General features: G+C 33.3%; 1 protein-coding gene across 1 annotated transcript in view; it reads right to left on the bottom strand.

The window, feature by feature from the left end:
* Nucleotides 1–20,605, bottom strand: part of LOC129216579 (maternal embryonic leucine zipper kinase-like) — a 73,345-nt gene extending 52,740 nt beyond the window's left edge. The window contains exons 1-7 of the mRNA XM_054850794.1: nt 20,593–20,605; nt 17,432–17,527; nt 15,731–15,816; nt 15,531–15,647; nt 12,668–12,811; nt 11,238–11,306; nt 10,237–10,329 (exon numbers count right to left, since the gene is read on the bottom strand). Of these exons, the coding sequence (XP_054706769.1) occupies nt 10,237–10,329; nt 11,238–11,306; nt 12,668–12,811; nt 15,531–15,647; nt 15,731–15,816; nt 17,432–17,527; nt 20,593–20,605 (618 nt within the window). The remainder of the gene's footprint in view (nt 1–10,236; nt 10,330–11,237; nt 11,307–12,667; nt 12,812–15,530; nt 15,648–15,730; nt 15,817–17,431; nt 17,528–20,592) is intronic.
* Between the last annotated feature and the right edge of the window lie 413 nt (nt 20,606–21,018).

Here is a 21,018-nt window from a genome sequence, read left to right as displayed (position 1 = left end):
GGGATACAAAGCTACATCCAGATGTAACTGGAGAAAGAATGCCGACAGGATTACCGTGATAGCTTCAGGTCCTAATATTGAACAGCTACTCGGAATTCCTTAGATATTTCTTCAGTTGTATATGATATCTTAGATGATAGCTCTTTATTGCTAACTGTTCTAGCTGTAGTCTTTGATACAATGACTTGCAATACTAACCGTATAAATTGTGCATGCAATTTTTTGGAGCAAAAACTGAAGGGTGATATAAAGGATTGCCATCATCATGCGCTTGAAATCGTACTGCAGAGAGTGTCCTTAAAAAAGTTCGTGCCTTTCTTAGTTCTAGATCAGATATTCAATTATTAAGGCGCTTCAAAATTTTACGGAAAGATCTCCATCATTCAGAACTTATAACATTTCAATCAAGTACACATACCACTTAAATTCTAAAAGACGAAGTTGATGACATATTATTGTTCGTAAAAAGTAGGGCTGGACGATATCTGGATTTGCATATTGCGATATATCAGAAAGTAAACATCATGATATATCGATATATCGGTATAATCAGCTGTATACATATAGAGGGGGACTTATCATTGCATCCCTTCTCCACACCTTTATGAAATACATATCAAAATCAGGCTCTCATTTTTTACAGGATCATACTAATAATTACTTTTTTCAATTCAAAACGAGAGTTGTGAAGAATTCCCCAACCTTTATAGGTACTGTACAAGAGCGTTACAACACACATCTTGGGATCATTTGTATCAAAGATTTTGGCATTATATAGACAATTTCTAAAATTTATAAAATACTATTCAGATACCAATCAGCCAATCACATCAGAATACAGTGGTGCCTATCGCCCCCCCCCCCCTTTTCTCAACCCTCTCCCCTTTTTATTTTTTAGATCTCCTTTTTATTTCATTTTTTTAAATATTTTTATATATATTATTGGTATATTATTATTATTTTATTAGAAAAGTTCTCTGCTACGCCAATGACACACACCCACAAACTAAATAAATAAATGAAATAAAATATTAAGAACAAAATTAGAACAAAATTAATAATTTTTTGATTAAAAATAAATCAAAAAATTATCCCCCCCCCCCCCCCGGTCCAAAAATTTTTTTTCATGGCGCAAGTCGTGCTATACCCCCTCCTCCCCTCCCTGTGAGTACCCTAAGTTTTAAATATACATAACATACAGTGATATAAATTGCATCAAACAGTCTAAAAGCATAAACTAAGAAGAAAGTTAAAAAAAGAACAATAGGAACAAATAAACAACGATAATTATTTTAAAATATGTAACAACAACAATAACAACGAAGTAAAGAGAACAGAGAAAAGAAAATTAATAAAGCGCCAGAAAACCAAATGAACGGTTCCAAATAAAAGCTAGTGATAAATTCGGTGAAGCTCGCGAAGGTGAAAAAACCGGTTTCAGCAGCTTCGACAAGTTCGAAATTCGAATATCCTCTGAAATTTGACCGGTATCGTTAGGCGTGTCCCCTCCCTTCCTCCATCCACCCTCGAAGCAGCGCAAGCGTAGTCCGTGCCAGATATACCGATGAGGTAACACTCCTCCGTTCGCGCTATGCGACGGGAAGCGATCGTGCGGTGGAGAGGAGGGGGGGGCGTAGTCTTCGAATCAGCAGTCTTGGAGGGAAATCACCGATCTTCGATCTTCAGGCAAGTCGAACGTCCGTCGGAGAGATCGCAATTCAACCGGTTTCGTGCAACCGATTCCAGTGTTGGTGAATTCGAAATTCGGAGACATCGGTTTCGTTTACGATATGCCGCCGGCTGTGATATAATATGGGTTTGGTTTTTAAAAAACCGGTTTTTATGATATGGCTATGAAACTGGTGTTCAGCGGTATATCGATATATCGTCCAGCACTAGTAAAAAGCGGAATTGAGAAAGATTACAGAGAATTCTCATAACTTGTAATAATATTTCCTGGTAAATTTACTCCTACAGGGATATGTTTTTGGCAACCTGGAGAGTATCCCTGAACCACATGGGTGGCAAAAGGAATTTTTGCTTGAAAATTTTAATATTTAGCAAACAATTTAAATTAACCTTACATGAAAAGAAAGTCCTTCAATGTTGTTTAACAAAGCTGTTTTACAATTAAATGCTGTATGAAGGTATGGTTTTTAGCAGCAACCCAATCAAGGCTCCTTTAAAGAATATAATATGTCTGAAAAACCAGCAGTGTACAAAATGACGACAAACATGCAGCAGAAGCAGTGATTGGAAAATTCATAAATCACTTATGGTATTTAGGATACTAAATACTAGTAGCTTTGTCTGTATTAGATGAAGGAATTAACTTTGAAGATAGGAAAAGACTAGTCCAAAAAATGCTTGTGATAAGGAAGACGTGTCTGAAGAATGTTGAACAAATTTCAGATAACGGTAGATGATTTGGAATACTTTCTTAGTAAAGATCTTCCTCTTTATAGAATCAATTACGAGTCAATAAAACTGTTTGATAAGTTACAAATACTAAAAGATTTTTCCTATTTGATCCAGATTCACGGCAAAATGAAGGAATTTATTTAAAGGGAAGAGAGATCGTTAAAAGACAGAAAATTGTGAATGATACAACTGACAGAGGAGCTCAATTAATCGAAGAATTTCACAACTAATTTACCAAATATGAGTCAAAAAAGCAATTTATTTTACAGACCATCCAAGACTATCCGGAAAAAGTACACAAACTATCGAGATACAGATTGAGAAAAGCGTACGATTAAGGAAAGTTTTTAAAGCATTATTTCATTCTTATTCAACGTAAAATCTTTAGATGATATAAAGTAATTAAAAAGATTAATTTTAGTGCTACCTCACTGTAAAAATAGTTTGCAAACCTAGGAGAAACGATATACTGGCTCTGAAGTAAAAACTCAAAGATTTGTGGGAAAATTATCAAAAGTGTTAAAGTTCAACGGCATAGGGGCACGTGTTATTATTGACCGATCGAGTTCAAATTTTGCACACGTTACTTTTTATTATAGTGTCACAAAACTAGGGGGCGTCACCTGTTGAATTCAGAAAATATTTTTCCCCCATATAAATAAGGACCACCCTAATATATATATATATATATATATATATATATATATATATATATATATATATATATATATATATATATATATATATATATATATATATATATATATATTAGGGTGGTACATTCTATTTGTCAACATAACATTAAAAATATAAAAGCATATCCAGAAATCAGTCCATAGACATACCGAGTCGCCTGTTTCGCACGTGTAAAAAATTCATCCACCCCGGTGATTCATAAAAAATGGTTTGTCACGGTTGTATCATACATTTACACAGTTAAACAGTTTCAAAAGAAGCGAAATGCTCATCGAAGGCTATACTTAAGCAAATGTTTTCAACTAGATTTTTAGGGAAGTTATTATTAAAAAGTAAGTTTTTGAGTACTGAAATTTCTTGCTTAAATGCAGAAATGGTATTGCAAATTCTTTTTATTCTGATAGCTTGCAAAACAATAATGCCAATAAAAACCTTTTTACATAAGCAGGAGGAAAAATCTTGTAAGCTGTTAACTGTGAAATTGAATTCGCATCTTTATCACAGATTGTAGTGGAACAATTTTTTATTCGGTCAAGGATTCCATTGATTTTAATGAATTGTTTTTTCTTGGTCTTTTTAAATTTTGTATTTTCAATAATTTTTTCAAAAATGGTAATTCATGTTTTCTACAAATTAATGGCATAGCAATGGGAGCTAATTTTAGCTCTACATTAGCCAACCTCTTTCAGGATTGCCACGGAAGTTCAACAATGAAATTCCCTGACATTTCCAGGTTTTCCAGGTGGTTTTGAGAAAAATTCCAGGTTATCAATCTCCACCTTCATTTTGCAACATTAATATATACATCTCAAATTTTGATAAAACTTACCTCATTTTCAAACTTTACAAACAATGGCTACCAAATTTAATTTACTCAAGCTGAAATAATCAAGAATATGTACTAAGGGTGGTTCAATTTTTTTTCTCTCTCGGCTCGAGTCCAAGACACCCCTTATTTTTTTTTAGACTTACTAATAGTATTGTGCTGTAAAAGTTTTAGCTTCTTGCTCAAATTTTAAGAGGGTGCTCAATGACCCCTCCCTTCAAAATTAGCTCTAGCATAGAAAAAGTCAAATTTAGAAACATTTAATTTCCCCAGCTGTTTTTTATAAGTAAGTAATTATTTTATTGCAATGAATATGCATATAACTCTGTAGATTATAGTATGTAACATTTTTTTTTTTCAGTTCAATGAATTTTTTTAACCCCCTCCTCATACTTATGAAGTTTGAGGGAGGGGGTCGAGCATCCTCTTTCAGTTGGAATATAATAATTCCTCCAGTATTTTACTATCCACAAGTCTAAAAACATTGAGTGGTGTCCTGTTTTCTAGGAGAAACATTTTTTTTAAAGTGTATTTTTGAACTACCCTAATGTACTAACACAAGTGAAGCAAATCACTGTAATAAACAATTAATGTAAATGTAGCATATCTAATTTTCAATAGCGAGGAGCCACTGCCTTACATCAAGTGAAAGAACTGCAGAATTAGCAATTGTGACATCTGTATCACAAAAATAAAGTTAATTGCTAAAATAATCTGAACTAAAACTTATGAAACCTAAACTTTTTCAATTATTGCTTTCTACAACTCCAATCCATTGAACTCAAAGCGCTTTTAGACTTTGGCCTGTAAAAAAAATCATGCACCTTTTAGCTTCACATATTTCCCCTGTTTGTTGCTCATAAAACAGGGGTGCTCCCCCCCCCCCCCCAAGTTCAATAGCACAACCCCCCCCCCCCCAATATTTCTGAACGCCTTAGCGCTTTTTTATTTTTAAGCCTCTTTTTTATTTTTTTACCTATTTATTTATTTTTAATTATTATTGTTTTGAAAAAAAAGTGTGCTCGCTCCCCAATAAAATACACACACACACAGATGAAAATAATAAAGTAAAATAATATGAGTAAATAATTTGAATAAAAATAAAGTAAAATAAATAATTAAAAAATCCCCCCCCCCCCAAAAAAAAAAAAAAAATTTGATGGCGCAACTTGCGCCATAATCACTCCTGTGGGCACCCTGTCATAAAGTTAAAGTTTGAGCATTGATCAGAAACTTCTCTGATGTGCAGATTTTTTTTTTAATCGGATTACTTTTATTTTGAAAGAAAGAAGCGCATTGGAAGTCTTAAAAGATCACTACCAAAATACTAAAAGATTAGCGATACTTCTGTAAAAAAGAAACTTTCTAACTTTAAAATTGTCTCATGAACTAAATTTACAGAACAAAATTGTTTAGAATAATACGATTTCATTAATTAATTTAAAGAAATAATATAAAATATGAAAAGATGATTGCAGCTCATTAAAAACTTCAGTCGGCACTCCCAGACAAAACAACGTGCTGTGCATCATAACAACTTCAGAACTGCTGACGTAAACAAGCAGCGCACGCCGACTGCTATGGCGCACGCCGACTGCTATGGCGCACGTGCCAATGGCAGAGTTGTTGATAAAAAGAACTGCAGGGGGAAGAAGAAAGAGGGGAATGACAAAACAACGAATGGGAAGGGAAACAACAAGGCAGAAAGGTTTTTTTTAACGTCATAGACCGCAGGTCGCGCTAAGAACGATCGGAAAAATATGCAACTTTTCATTTTCCCTGACATTTCCCTGATTTTCGGCCATTTTCATTTTCCCTGACAATTCCAGGTTTTCCCGGTGCATGGCAACCCTGTCTTTCTTTTATATTATGAGAGAAAATATTTAATTGACAATCCTTCCTCTACACCTCTTTGTTGCAGATACATTGATGACCTTTTCTGTATAAATTTTCCTAATTTTTCTGAAGTTAGCAAAACTATTTATCATAGTTCATTAACGCTCAAAAAGACCAGTTCTAATCAAAATAGCTTTAATTTCCTGGATATCAACATACAATTTGACTCAAATTGTTCCACTACAATCTATGATTAAAGACGCGAATTCAATTTCACAGTTAACAGCTTACAAGATTTTCCCTCCTGCTTAAGTAAAAAGGTTTTTATTGGCATTATTGTTTCGCAAGCTATCAGAATAAAAAGAATTTGCAATACCATTTCTGCATTTAAGCAAGAAATTTCAGTACTCAAAAACTTACTTTTTAATAATAACTTCCCTAAAAATCTAGTTGAAAACTAGTATAGCCTTCGATGAGCATTTCGCTTCTTTTGAAACTGTTTAACTGTGTAAATGTATGATACAACCGTGACAAACCATTTTTTATGAATCACCGGGGTGGATGAATTTTTTACACGTGCGAAACAGGCGACTCGGTATGTCTATGGACTGATTTCTGGATATGTTTTTATGTTTTTAATGTTATGTTGACAAATGGAATGTTTTTTTATCAGGTTGAACAATGGATTGGGTTGTGCTTACGTGGATTTCAAGGTAAGACAATTTTGTTATAGGCAGGTACTGTCCCGTGGAAGGCTAATTATCGGAACTTGCTTTCCTAATTAGTCGAGGCGAAACCCCCTGCTTTTAGTTTTAGGTTTGAGCTCTCGTTTATTGTTTTTAGCTTAGCAAGTGGTGCTTTTGCCCATTGTTACTCTATATTGCATGTACTGGAGCTTAAACATTCTCTTCTAGTTCATAGTTAAAATTTTGGTCTTTTGACCATAATTAATGAATCCTCCACGGCTGATGAGCTCTGGATTCACTCTTTATCTATTCCTACTCAATAGCTGTTTGTATTTTTCCTTTTTATCATCATTTATTATTTATAATTTGTTTAATATTTGAAATTCTGATTGCTTAATTTTATATTTACTTGGCTTTTTAGTTTTGCTGCGTTGCGCATCTATGGGCTCTTGGTGTGGTCTTTTCAATATTTTTCACTTTTATTATATATATATATATATATATATATACACACACACACACATACATAACACCTACTGAGAAGAAACACTGGGAATCATTGGAAACAATTCTGAAAAAAAAAAATTGCAATGCTGCCTCCTATTTGTCAAATAAATAAATCAAAATGTTCCAAAAAAAATGTTTTTTTGGAGGTCACAATGACTTTTGGTGACTTCCCATGTGGGCTACCATTGGGGGGGGGGGGTTGCCAGGGGCCTAGACTCCATAGTTACGCTATTAGTTACAGACTCTACGTAATTGTTCAAAATATCATGAAATGACCCATCAGCATTTTACATAAAATTATGTTTGAAGAATAGAAGCTTTGAAGAAGCATAAGGGTAAAAAAAAATACAGGGTGAAACTTTTGTTTGAAACAACTTCTACTTTTGTTAGGAACCTTTAATGTATTACTGAGTGACACACATAAAAGAGAGGTCGGCATAAGTGAGATTACTGTGTTAAATTTTTAGAAAGACACTAGGAGTGAAGAAAACAGGTGTAAAAGGCAATATTGCTTGAGTTTTTTTTTTTTTTTTTTTTTCAATGACGCAGTTTACATTTATTGATTTCCTGAATTAAAAGCTTATTTCAATCATTTAAAACTAGTGTTCACTCTAAAAAAAAAAGGGCAGGGTGCTGGTCTTTGAAAGGGGCACTGTTTATTATAAAAAGGGCACTATTTCAACTTGGTCTTCCCACATCCAAGACCAATGTCTCACCTCTCAAAAAGTACTGCCCCCCATCAAAAAAGGAAGAAAAATAATGTCTTAATACACATTGCAAAAATTTCATCCATTCCTCGGTACCATGAGCACCCCCCCCCCCTTCAAGGCGTGCACAGCGGGGGTGGGGGGGGGAGAAGGGACAGCTGTTGGCCCGGGTCTGATAAACTAGGGGTGAAATTTAGAGGCAAACATGGAAGGGGACCCGGAAACATCATTTGTGACGGGCCCCAAAATTTCTGTGCACACCCCTGCCCCTCCCCCCTGATCACCACCATTGTCTTCAGTATTGAATATCATTTCTTCCAGAAAATGCACTTTTCTTTAGGGTTAGACTGTCCCCCCCCCCCCTCTCCTAATGCCAACTAAGCACATTTTCCAAACTCCACATTTAGCTAATGCTGAATCTTTGCTTTGCGTGTGTTTCAACACTTTTCAGGCCATAATTCTGACTACTTTTCCTATAAGAATAAAAAATTCTAATCATTTTAAAAGTCTTTGAATTTTAATGTAAGATGAACAGTATTTAATTACGGATCCCCCCTTCCTATCTAAAAACTGCCTGGTATTGTGCATTATGCCATTAAGTATTTTAGTAGACATCAAAATCATGATGAATGTAAATTCAACTTTTTTAAAAATATTATACTTCAAACAGAATAATTATTAAAATACTGTGTGTAGGGCTTCGAAAATGCAATCGTAGCATGGTGCAAAACGAAAAAGGCTTTATTTGAATGCCTAGTGTTGGACTTGACACAAATGTTTGCAGATGTATGCACTACCGAAGCAGCTGGGGTCAATCCAAGATTTTAATTTCACTGACAATTTTTATGGAAATTTAATACATCAGCATTTTATTTTTGTGATTTTTTTAAAAAGCAATATTATAGTTTATATATATATATATATATATATATATATATATATATATATATATATTTAGAGAGAGAGAGAGAGATAATATAGAGATAATACAAATACTCAGCAAAAATGAATGAATATCTCGCAGCAGAAAATTTCCCTGGCAAATTTCACACATTCCATTTCCATTTCAAACGTCCTTTTAATGGGGGGGGGGGGGGGGAGGGGGTGCTAAAAATTCAAGATAACAAAAAAATACCCTTGCATTATGGTTCAGTAGGCTTTGTACTGTGTACTACTTAGAAAACAATTAGAAGTTTCACCAATCAGAAACAGATGCGAAAAGATTGCTTCACAATAACTAGCAATGCGCCAAAATTAACTAAGCCTAATTTTCACGTGCAAACGAAAAACGGACATAAAGGGCTGAAAAGCTACGAAAACGGCCTATTCATACGATATTTATTGCTCAATTCAACATTCTATTTCAAAAATAATTTTCATTTTGATGAAGGTGCCGTTTTTGTTACATTATTTTCGTTAATCTTCGATTTTGCAAGTGCGATTTCTGGGAAGTGATAGTTATAAATGGGGTAAAATCGACCTGTATTGGACTTAGAAATTGTTAACTAGAACAGTAAATGAGTTTTGAAACAATAATTTCGCAAACTTAGTTATTTTTTTTTTTTTCAATTTTTTTTTTTATTTTTATGTATGCATTTTTTTAGAATTTTTCGCGGGTTAATTCAACAGGCTTCCGGGTCACGTTTGGCACTAATTCAAGCACTATGTTAGCTTTCAAAACTTTATCAATCACTTCAAAATAAACGCTGTTTTCAAGCTCTTTACAAGCATTATCAAGAGCATACAAACCCTGCTTCAGTTGTTTTGCAGGAGAAAAGAAAAATGAGAACAGCCTGAAATATTTCAGTAAACTTCATATTTTTTCGGCCGGCATCATCGTCAAGAACCGTGTATTTTCAAATTAAGAACCGTTTGCGTTTGCACTTGGACTTTTCGGACAAGAAATTCATCAGCAGTTCATCTGCATCTGTTCTTGTCTGACCATACAAGTAGTACCCCTTCTATTTTTCCTAGGACTGGCGCTCCTAGTCCTACAGATGAAAATTATATAGGATTCTACCTACCACCCTCCCTCTCTCATTGCTGATTCTCAGAAAATCAAGGATGAAGAGGAATTAAACAATAATCCCCCCCCCCCCTGCCGCCATCGCGGACAACCGAACACCTTCCCTCACCCTTTCAAACTCATCCTCAGTAGAAGGAAGAAATCTACCTTTAGTTTTCCAACTGATAAGTCTGTTAGAATTCAGAGAATCTCATCCCCTCTTTGCCTAGGTGTTTGCATCTCCTTTTATTCATGGGGCCGTTTTCAGGGTGAAATTCTGGGGACAATGGCAAGACATGTGCGTTTTTTCAGACGATCGCTGGACAAATAAAATTGCCCCGATATTGCGGCGGGTCCAAACGGTGCTTGAGGCATCTTTTTAAAAACACAGGGTGCATATTGTTATTTTTGAAAAGGGCACGGCACTGCGCCCTTCAAAAACGGCCTAGCGGGAACACTATTTAAAACATTGGCATTGGCAATAATTAACTTAAAGTTAATAGAGCATTTAAGAACATTGAATTTAATCATCTCATTTGAAAAAGGCTTTACCTTATTTCCATTATAATATTCTCCCGTAATTAACTCTGGTGCAGCATAAGCTGGACTACCACAGCATGTCTCAAGCGGCTGCTGCATTCCACTCTGAAGAAACATAAAATAATTAACAAATGTCTAAAGTCAATGATTTCTGGATAATGTTACTTACAACAAATACATATGATAATTTTCAACTGCAATCTTATTATTATTAATAAGCAGAAGTAAAGAATTTGGCCATAAAGAAACAGGAGAAAAATATTGAGAATGGCTTTATTTTTTAATGTACTGAATACTAAAGTACATTTTGGAACTTTTGAGTTTTATTAAATTTTATTTCCGCCGCCAAGAATCAGTCTTTTGATTAAAAATTATAAGCATAATTTTTTCAAGCATTTTATTCCTAAGAAAGATAAAATTACCATTTATTAATTTTGAATTTTACTATGGCAGAAAAGTTTAAATTAAAAAAAAAAAAGGTTTTTTTTTTTTTAAACTCGAAGGTTGTTTGAGATAGAGCTGAAAATTTGGCTATTTTTTAAAAATTTGACACCAAAACGATCCCCCAAGTGCAAGTTGAAAAAGCCACAAGGGCACATTTGACATAAAAACCCGGCTATTGCCTTTGGAGATAACTAATGCAAACGGTAAAACATGCACTCTGTTTCAGGCCAAGAGATAGTACTAGTATCCCTGGTTGGTGCTGCTATAGAGCATGATTTAGAAAAAAAAAATCAATGAAAGCCTACCTAGAATCTGAACTTTAAACGCATTTTACTCAAAAATTTAAAACGTTCACTAACATCTCCTTGCATCTCACTAATTGCAATGAATGAAGCATCAGGTTGAAGCTGTTCAACACATTGTCAAATTCACAACTAATACTTTAGAATTTCCATAACCAAGATGAAAGAAAAATGTTGTGAACATTTTACAATTACAATCACAACATATAAAGAATGCACATCCAAAGAAAAAACTAAGACAAGCATAAATTTGTCCTTGCTACTTACTTGTGGTTTAGCACAAAGTCCAAAGTCTATTAGTTTCAAATGTTGATCACTATCTAATAAAAGATTTTCCTGGTAAAGAAAAAAAAGGAATTGATTTTTAATCAATCTCTACGAGTTAAATGGTAGATTTACACATTTTAAGTAAAATAAAAATCAAAGCTCATACATAAACAGCAGCATTTGTGTTTCTCATAAAATTTTACAAGTTAGTCTAGTATTTAACACTTATTCAGGGGAAAAATGAATCAGTATTTAGAAAAGTCAAAAGTCTGGAAGAAAATTATTATTTATTTATTTATTATTAGGGTTTTTTTTCCTTTTTACTTTCCCAAAAAAGGAAACATTGTATTCACAAAAAAAATTCACTCGAAAATCGGCCTTAAATTCCATTTTGCTCAGCCCCGAATTAATGTTGAGTTTTTTTTTCAACCCAACCACACGCGGATAAGTGCCTAAGAACGTATAAACACTCGAAATATCCATTTTGACATTCCTCGAGTTAATTACAACCATTTTTCTCGTGACGTCCGTATGTACGTATGTATGTCGCATAACTCAAGAACGGTATGTCCTAGAAAGTTGAAATTTGGCACGTAGACTGCAAGTGGGGTCTAGTTGTGCACCTCCCCTTTTGGTTGCATTTGGGTGTTTCTAAAGGGGTCTTTTGCCCTTTTTTTGGGGGGGAAATTATTGTTATAATTTGGCGGACACTTGGCGATATATTGCCATTCTTTTGGTCGCAAAGTTTTGTCGCCAAGTTGGCGACAAATTTGGCGATTTTTTTTAAAAATCTGGTTTTAATTTGGCCACTGGTGGTGATATTTAGAGAATAAACAATTGAATCACATTAAAATATTAAAATTGCCAATAATGGGAAAATGACATTAAAATTGGAGTAAAAGGAAGTCATGTGATGCACACATCAGCTCGTTTTTTTGTTAGATCACTAACCCACATTATTAACCTCAATCCCACTGAACACATAAGGATGAGGAAAGAGATTGATAAAAAGAAGTTTGGGACATTAATTTGGTTTCACAAATAACCAGACTTTTACCATCTATTTGAATTATACCCATAAGTCACATAAAGTAAACACAAACTATAATTCGAAATTTCATTCATTAGCACTTTTAAATGCTTTACATTAAAAATTTCAGTCTACGAAACCAAAAAATTTTTTTTGTAGTCCAGAAACAGATGAAAAATATCAAAAATATGTAATTTAATACAAGTAGTTAAAAACATCATTGAACGTTCTATTCCATTGAATGTTTTTAAAAATAGTTATGTAGCATTATAGTTTATGTGTTTCACTTATGCTAATACCTTAAAAACTCAAAACATTTCTTTATAGTTTAGTAGTACTGTTATTAAGGGAGTAAAAACCACTTAAACAAAATTTTCACTTCAACTGAAAAAGTACTTACAGGTTTTAAATCTCGATGAGCGTATCCCTTTTTATGCATGAAGGCGACTGCTGATATGATCTGGCGAAAAAAATGTCTTGCTTCTTTTTCAGATAACCGATCCTTCTCGATAATGTAATCAAACAATTCTCCACCAGAACAATACTAAATTCAAAAGAAATAAATTTTAAGAAACCTTTATCTTCTTATATTTTTCTTTTGCTTGTCAATGACTGACTTGTTTAAAAAAACAAAAATGAAACGGCTAGGCAAAATTTATTATGGTATGCACATGGTTAAAAAAAAATCACGGCTATCAACCTTTCTTGGACATTAAGTAATGTGTAATACGGATTTTAAAAAAGATATAGTTTCAAGTTGTTGAATAATTTGCAATGCAATTCTGTTCCGTGTGAAAGAAAAGTCACAGAACATCGCTTACTTCTCGTTTATTGTAAGTTTCACACGAGTAATACACAAGTTCAGCTCACACAGACCCAATTGATAAAAACAAAGCATCTTGTTATGCGCACACACTTGAACTGAAAAATTAATGGAAAAACTCAACGTCCCTGCATGAACTGAAGCGTCCTCCAGAGCAGTGGACTGTATTGGTAAACAATTCTAAACACAAGTGTTTATGTGTAGTCTTCAAAATAATGTGGTTTATTTACCCCCACCTTTAACTCTGTACCACCATGAGGGGGAGGGGAGAGAGAATTACAACTTTCACAAGCTTAAAACACGGAGCACTGTGCCTTAACTATGTAGTTTAAAGATGGCAACACTGCGACATAAAAGATGGCAGATAATAAGATTATACTGATTTTAAAAATTATTACAGAAAATGATGCTATTCTGCAGTCTGCAAGTCTTTTTTTTTGAATACAAATTGAATTCACAAAAAATATGTCAACAAAATATTAATAATAATAATAAATAGATTAAAATAATATTAAAAGCTTTTTTTTTAAATAAGCTAATCTAAGGAATCACACATTAAAATGACTTTCAGCAGTTAAATTTTTTAAAACATGCAAAAGAGTTGAAGTCACATACATAAGAAACTCATTTGTGCACTGTACTCATTGCTGACCTTGGCAGACTTCCATAAAGTTAATTACTTCACACCAAACACAATACAATACATAAAAAGCACATTATGCAGCGATTAAGACTTAAAGGGGCTACTATCCTCATATCTATAATAGCCGAAATCACTGATCGAGTAACGCTCTGACATCACCAACAATGAAACTCGTGCCATAACATGCCTGACAGCATTATTTCATTTTTGAAGCACCAAAAATTCAATAAGTTATTTATAATTTGATAATATTTCTTGGCAATGTTTGGCATCTAGGGAAATGCTTTATTTCGACAATGCTGAACTGGATCCGGTAACTTAACTGTTTTACTAGTAAAATTAATTTTAGGAGAATAAAGAAACAAAAAAGTGGTTCACAATGAACGCTACTGGAGTTTAGGGTTAATCCACAAGAGTTAGGGTCAAAATTTCAACTATCACAATATCACCAAACAGGCAATTGCTTCGTTCAAATGCAGAAGCAATTTTCACCTTAATACCTTGACAGACGATTTTCTATTCTTAAAATAATTCTCAATTTTTGAACTCCTATTAATATTCCAGCACTGCCAGAACCAATATTTTTATCAGTGGCAAACAAGTGCAAAAATACGTAAATACAGTAGAATCCCGTTTAAATGAAGTCCAAGGGATTACAGAAATCAATTCTCTGTAACAAAATTTCATAATACCAATATTACAAAATCAGATATTGATCCTATATTTTGAGTTGGGAATTGCGAAAGATTTCTCAAAAACAAGATTTTTACTGACTTTGTTAAAACGGGATTAGACTGTGAAATACATGATTTTAATCATGTCTAGTTCTCTAAGTTCCAGTGTATATAATACAATAAACCACAGGTGCAGAATATGTCTGATCTGGCGATTTAGGATCGGGGAAAATTTGAACATCTGCGGAATTTTGCAGATTTGATTCCCCCCCCTCCCGATTATTTTCGCAAGTGTCTTTTAAATGCATTTTCTTTTGCATCACCACTCTTTATATTTTCATCAACTATTTGTTGGATTGTAATTTAAATTTAATAATAAATATCATATAGGAGATTTTAATTAAAACTAAATATGTATTTACTTAATTTACGTTTTTAGATACTTAGTTCTACAAGTTACCAGCTCATCCTATTAGTTTTAAAGATGCGTTTTTTTTTTTTTTTTTTTTTTCAAAATTATCTATACCTAAAGTAATGAATGAATTTTTATCTGAAACATAAAGTAAATTGTAAAATTTTGGGGAAATTTTCATATAGATTGGGGGAAATGTTGGCAGTAAAAACATTTTCCGCACCCCTGCAATAAACATTTTGAAACAGCAGCATATATGGTCACTATGTTCTTCATTATTAGTTAGAAAAAGCAGTTTGTACAATCTAATTGAGTTGGTGGCTGCTGAGCTGCTTGTATACGTAGAAAACAGTAATTCAATTGCTTATTTATTGTAGTTTTCTGATACATATGTGGGTAATTCTTTGACAAACTATTGAAGGGGGGGGATACAAATCTGTACATGTGTTTGTCCCATTTATGCATCAGATCCTTTCTTTTGTTGAAAAGGAAGAGTGGACAGAGCTACTGATCAGATTAGTCACACAATTGACACTTACTGCAGGTGATTTAAATGAACAAATAATATACATCTCTTAATTCATGAATTAACCAGTCTTAGTGCTAATAATGAAAATGCACAAAATTTAAAAAATTCTCTCATGAAAAAAATCATTATAAATTAATTTGAAATTTGTAATTTGAATAAAATAGGCAAAATAAAAATAGTACCTCCAAAACCAAAAAGTAATGACTTTCAGTTTCTATTACTTGATACAATTTGCATATATGAGGATGACTAAGATTTTTCAAAGCTTCTATTTCAAGTTGTACACGTGGCAAGTCATCCTAATAAAGTGTAAAGTGTACTTAAAGCAAAACAATTATTACAAATGAAATAGAAAAAGATCAAAAGAGAAGAATATACATACACCCAATGCAGATTTATCCATTATTTTAATCGCAACCTTCTCTTTTGTCAAAATGTGAGTAGCTAACTTAACTTTAGCAAAACCACCTATAATAGATAGCAAATAAAAGAGAAAAGTTAACAACCAAGTTAAAAAATAAAATAACAAACCCATTAGTTAGACTAAAAAGACTGATTCTTGATAAATGAAAGAATCATTTTATAAAATTATTTTTAGTTGTTCTTTAAGTGCACATTTATGCAGGATCAAATCTAGTTCAAATGTATGACAGTTCACAAAACCATATGCAGTCAGCAGAGTCATTCCATTTCAAATCTGGCAAGCAGATATAGATCTTCAATGATCACAATTTTTAAAGATACATCAAACAAGAAATTTAAATTATATTTTATGGTTTCGGTATACTTAATTAAAAATCACATTAAAGCTATATAGTTACATCCCTGTAAATAAATAATATTGTTATTTTACACTTTGGCACAAAGTAGCAAAAATATTTTTACTAGAACTTTTTCTTCATCTTGTGGTTAAAAAAAAAAAAAAAAAAAAAAAAAAAAAAAAAAATCTCTTACTGCAGGAGAAGCTTTTACGTCACATGCTCAAATTTTGTTATACCAATCATGTCACAGGCTTGGCTCATGGCAGGGGTCTGTCCAGGATTTTTCACTCCAGACGCTAAATGGTGATAATTTTGAAGTTGGTAACCTTATCTGAAGCAATCATATTTTTTTCCCTACCCGTACTATCCCTTTTGCAGTTCTAAGTTCATTTCGCTGATATATATTATTATTATTGTTTATTAAATCATGAGTAGGGAGAAAAGTGCTTACCAAAGCCTTTTCAGAAAAGTTTACAACAACACCGCTGCTAATTAGCTGTGATAAAACCAAACTTATTTTCAGCTGTTAATTTCTTTCCAATAAACAAACAACAAGCAATATATTTATTTGGCAGTAGCAATTTATCACTTGCAGGAGCATTACAAGAGTATCGATTTTTTTTTCTTTGCAAAATTAGCAAATTTTGTATAAGCTGATTCCTCTAATTTGACTTTAAAAAAGGTTCCAAAAATTATTGGTTTAGGTTTAATATGCATTATTTTTCTTTCAGATTTGCTCTTTCAGTAAACAATTTGTGAAAGATCCATTCTTGTTTACCAGCATTTTGTGAAGGGTCCATTTTGGTTGATCAGGTTTTTGTGAAAGGTCCGTTTTGGTTGATCAGATTTTTGTGAAGGGCCCATTAACGGACCCAAATATCCTCTGGCCAGACCCCTGCATGGGAACATGAAAGCAAGGACTATATAGGTGTTTTTACACTTTATTCCAAGCTCTTCAAAAAATGTAATTCAAGGCCTTTTAAGGTGTTTCAGGTGATATGTATTCTATTTCAAAATGAAAAATATTCAATTATGAATGAAGGGCCTTGTTCTTTTCTTTTTTTTTAATATTTTGTAAAGGGTTCATTTTTATTTTAAAATAAAATTCCTGAAGAGTTCAGTTTTATGAAAAGATGTTTAGTATGGAGCTTGTAGATATCTTTATTGAAGCAGAACCCTAGGGACTATAACTTGAAATTAAAAAATTGTAATTTCAAGAGATTAATGGAAATAAGAATTTTCTATTGACTGCAAAACATTTAATCAACCAAACAACAGAGTCAAGAACTCAAATTTCAATATGATTTTTCTATTCTTTTTACCTGTGCCTAAAGTTTGATGAAGTACATATTGTCCTTCCAAAGCAGAGTATGAACACGGCTTAGAAGGCATTCTGAGCTTTAAATAAATGCAAGTTGCTGAAAATAAAAAATATACTTTTATATATATTGCAGTAAAGAAAAGTTTAATATTTTAAACAGATAAAAATTTTAAACAAAAGGTAACAACACCAAATTTTATTATGGAGTAATTTTGAGTTTCAAGGGATCAGGTCCAGAAAGTTTGGGATTGCCTTCAAAAATTCAGCAGCCACTGAGGACCGCAGGCCCTCTAGTTCCCATAAGCCCTGCCTGTCCACATTGTGGCGTCTGCTGGTGCTTAGACAGTGCCGGATCTAGGAATTTTCAAAGGTGGGGCAAAACTTCAAAATGTTGCCCCTTTCCCTCCCCTCAACACATATATCCATCTTGCTTTAAATTTTTCTTTCAAGTTGAATTTTTGCATTTTTAATAAACTGTAAAGTACGATATAATTTGATTAAAAATTCGTTTCGTACTAAAATGTCATTAAGAACAATTTTTCGTTAAACCGGAGGTAATCGCAACACAAACTACAATTAAAAACCTTCTGCCTCTCCCCTCTTTTTCGAGAACGAGCTGAGAGCTTGGATACCAATGCTGTGCTTTTAATTTTCCAGTTTTCGCGACTACTGCCTTTTCGCTGTAAGGGAACAGGTCACCCTCTAAATCACAGTGTGTTCTGAAAAAGAAATACAAACAGTTGCTGAGAGGGAAATGCTAGCATTCAAAGGGGTGCCTACAAGGGGTCCCCAAAGCAGAACACTTGACAATGTTCTGCAACGTTAAAATCATTTGACCAAACTTGTTCTGCAAGTACTTAAAGCATTGTATACACAAGCAACCAACGTGAGCTTTTCCACAAATTGGGAACCCTAACTCAAAATCCTTTTATACAGGAAGTTTTTTTTTCTTTCAGTTCTTAAAACTTCACTGTTGCTGTGCATTTCTATAGAACCTAAACCGGTTGAGATTCGCCGAAAATATTTTTGATGCTTTCTAAAATGCATAGAAAAAGCAAAGATACAAAATTTTATAAAAATCCGAACCTAGGTTTTTTAAACCACTTTTTTTTTTTTTTGGTTAATTTTAAATGGCCTGAAGAAGCAACTAAAACAATGTTTATAAATAAATAAATCAATAAAATAATAAATAAAATGAGTCAAGTTAGGGTAGCATATAATAAAACATTTCAAAACTTTCTAAATATTTGAAATATTTGCAGGATGCAAAAGGATTGAAATCTCGAACAAGGCACGCAATTTTCGGCAATGGACGTGTTTCAATGTTGGCATGTTTCCAAAACATAAGTTTATGGTGGAAATTTCAGTGGTGAAGATCGACTGGGGAAAATAAGGAAAATGGGAACCAAAAACGCTAGAAAAATCAGAATCTTCTTAGATTTAGAATAGGCAATTTCTGCAGAAAATCTGCAGAAACTGCTAACTTTCTACCCTTCTATCTTCCAATTCAAGACAGAATTTTGCACAAATTCTGCAGATTTTATTAAGTTCAATGTAAATCTAAAGTTACTGCAAATGACTTATCAAATTCAACATTTTTCGTGAGTTTTCCGCCAAATTATCGTGATTTCCCAGAATTTTAGATTTTCTTCTAATTTAAAGAAATCTGCGGAATTTGTGCAAAATTTATCTTGAGTTGGAAGATATTTGCAGTTTCTGCAGAAATATCACAGAAATCTAGAATTTCTGCAAAAATTTGAGTTTTCCTCTCACTTTTGAACAGAATTGTTCTGCAGCTCAGGCATCTGTTCTGTGACGTACGTCACAAATTTAGTAGTATTCTGCTTTGGGGCAAGGGGTTCATGGCATAACCTGCACTGTTGAAATTTTCAGAGGAGTTAATTCTACAGGATTTTTATCTTATTCTAGGGACTGCCGTTCTTGGGGGTTACTCCGCAGCATTTGAAGGGGTGCGAAGGGCTGTCGCCAGGTTAAAAAAACTGAGAAGGGGGACACATTTGGCACTTTCCTTATTGTTTCAATGAGCAGAGAGAGGGAGAAGATTTAGCTTCTGGTTCACCGGGGAATCATATTACTCGACCTTAGTACCAGCAATATGATCGTAAGGATAATATTCAGTCAGAAAAGGTGGGTGTCGGGGGCTACCTCCCTTCAGTTTTTCAAAACTGAAGTTTTAAAAAACGCAGTTTTAGATACATATTTTACATTTGAGGGGAGAAGAGATTCTGGGGAGTCTCCCCGATAATTTTTCGAAATTAAAGGTCCAAAACACAACTGTACAGTATATTGGAGTATGCAGGGAAAAAAGATCCAGGGGAAATTTTCAAGATTGTAGTAATTCCAAAAACAGTTTTACACTATTTATAGATTGAGAGTTACTCACCGATAATTTTTCGAAAAGACCGATTGTGACAGGGAAAGGGGAGTCCAGGTGACCCCTTAGGAGTACTCTCTTGGAAGTTTTTTGGAATTGCAGTCCTAAGTCCTCATGTGTAGGCCACCTTTAATGACGTTTGAGCAAAAGATGAGATTCGAGAAGATGTTCTCGAAATACTTTTAAGGAAGTTACTGGAAGTTTTAAAAATTCACCAGGCTATCTTAGAGCACATAAAAATAAGAGTTTGGAGTTCCCCAGTCTTCCCTCTTTTTGACCATGTCCCTATCTTCATTCTTAATTTTAATTATTGATAAACATATTAGGGTCACACAGGGCAATTATGGGTCAAAATACCATAACATCTTAATATTTTCCTAAGTATAAAAGATAAAATGATTTAATTTGGTATGGAGTAAGCTTACACAATTTGGAAATTATTCAAATAATCCCTTTACCTAAAATTACATTATTATTTATTTTATTTAAATTAAATGAGTGACCAGGAACTACCCCGAATCGGGGCAATTATGGGTCACCCCCTTTTTTTAAAGTAATCCATGTCAAAAGTAATTAACTATTCTAAATTATCATTTCTTAGCCCACAAAGAGATTTTTTATTGACAAAAAGTTTTGTGTTTAAGAAATGTGACACACTATAATTGAAATAATTTGATGTACTGTTACTAGCAGACAACAACTGGATATTGCTCTTTGCTCTAGGCCCACAATTTGGTGAAGAGTTTTCTTTAATATTTGTATGCTACCTTCATCATTCATGTTTCTAACAACTGAAAGGATTTTTCTTTTCAATTTCAATTAACTAGAGTGAAAAAAATGCACTTATTTCAAATTACTTTTAGAAATATCTTGCCTGAACAAACTAAAATTTCGACATCTTGTTCCAGAAAATTAGTTTCTGTTTTTTCTTTGTCCAAAATTTAAGTTACTTTCCCATTGTAGAATATGTCGCTATCATCATGCACAACAAAGTATACCTGATTTTCAAGTACAGAATGAATTCGGTTATAGCACCATCTTTTAACATTCTAAAAACAGGATTGTTTTTGCAATTGTGTTATTGCAAAGTCCTCCCTCTCTTTGTCCTTGTCATAAACAATTCCAAAATATGCTCATTTTGCATTTAGGCCCTGTCTATATTAGCTTGTTGAGGTGTTTTTATTATTTTGCAA

This window comes from Uloborus diversus, chromosome 2, assembly GCF_026930045.1.
Source record: "Uloborus diversus isolate 005 chromosome 2, Udiv.v.3.1, whole genome shotgun sequence".
In the NCBI taxonomy this organism is placed as follows: domain Eukaryota; kingdom Metazoa; phylum Arthropoda; class Arachnida; order Araneae; family Uloboridae; genus Uloborus; species Uloborus diversus.
Note: the sequence above shows the minus strand (reverse complement) of the source record. Positions and strands in the feature narration are given on the sequence as shown.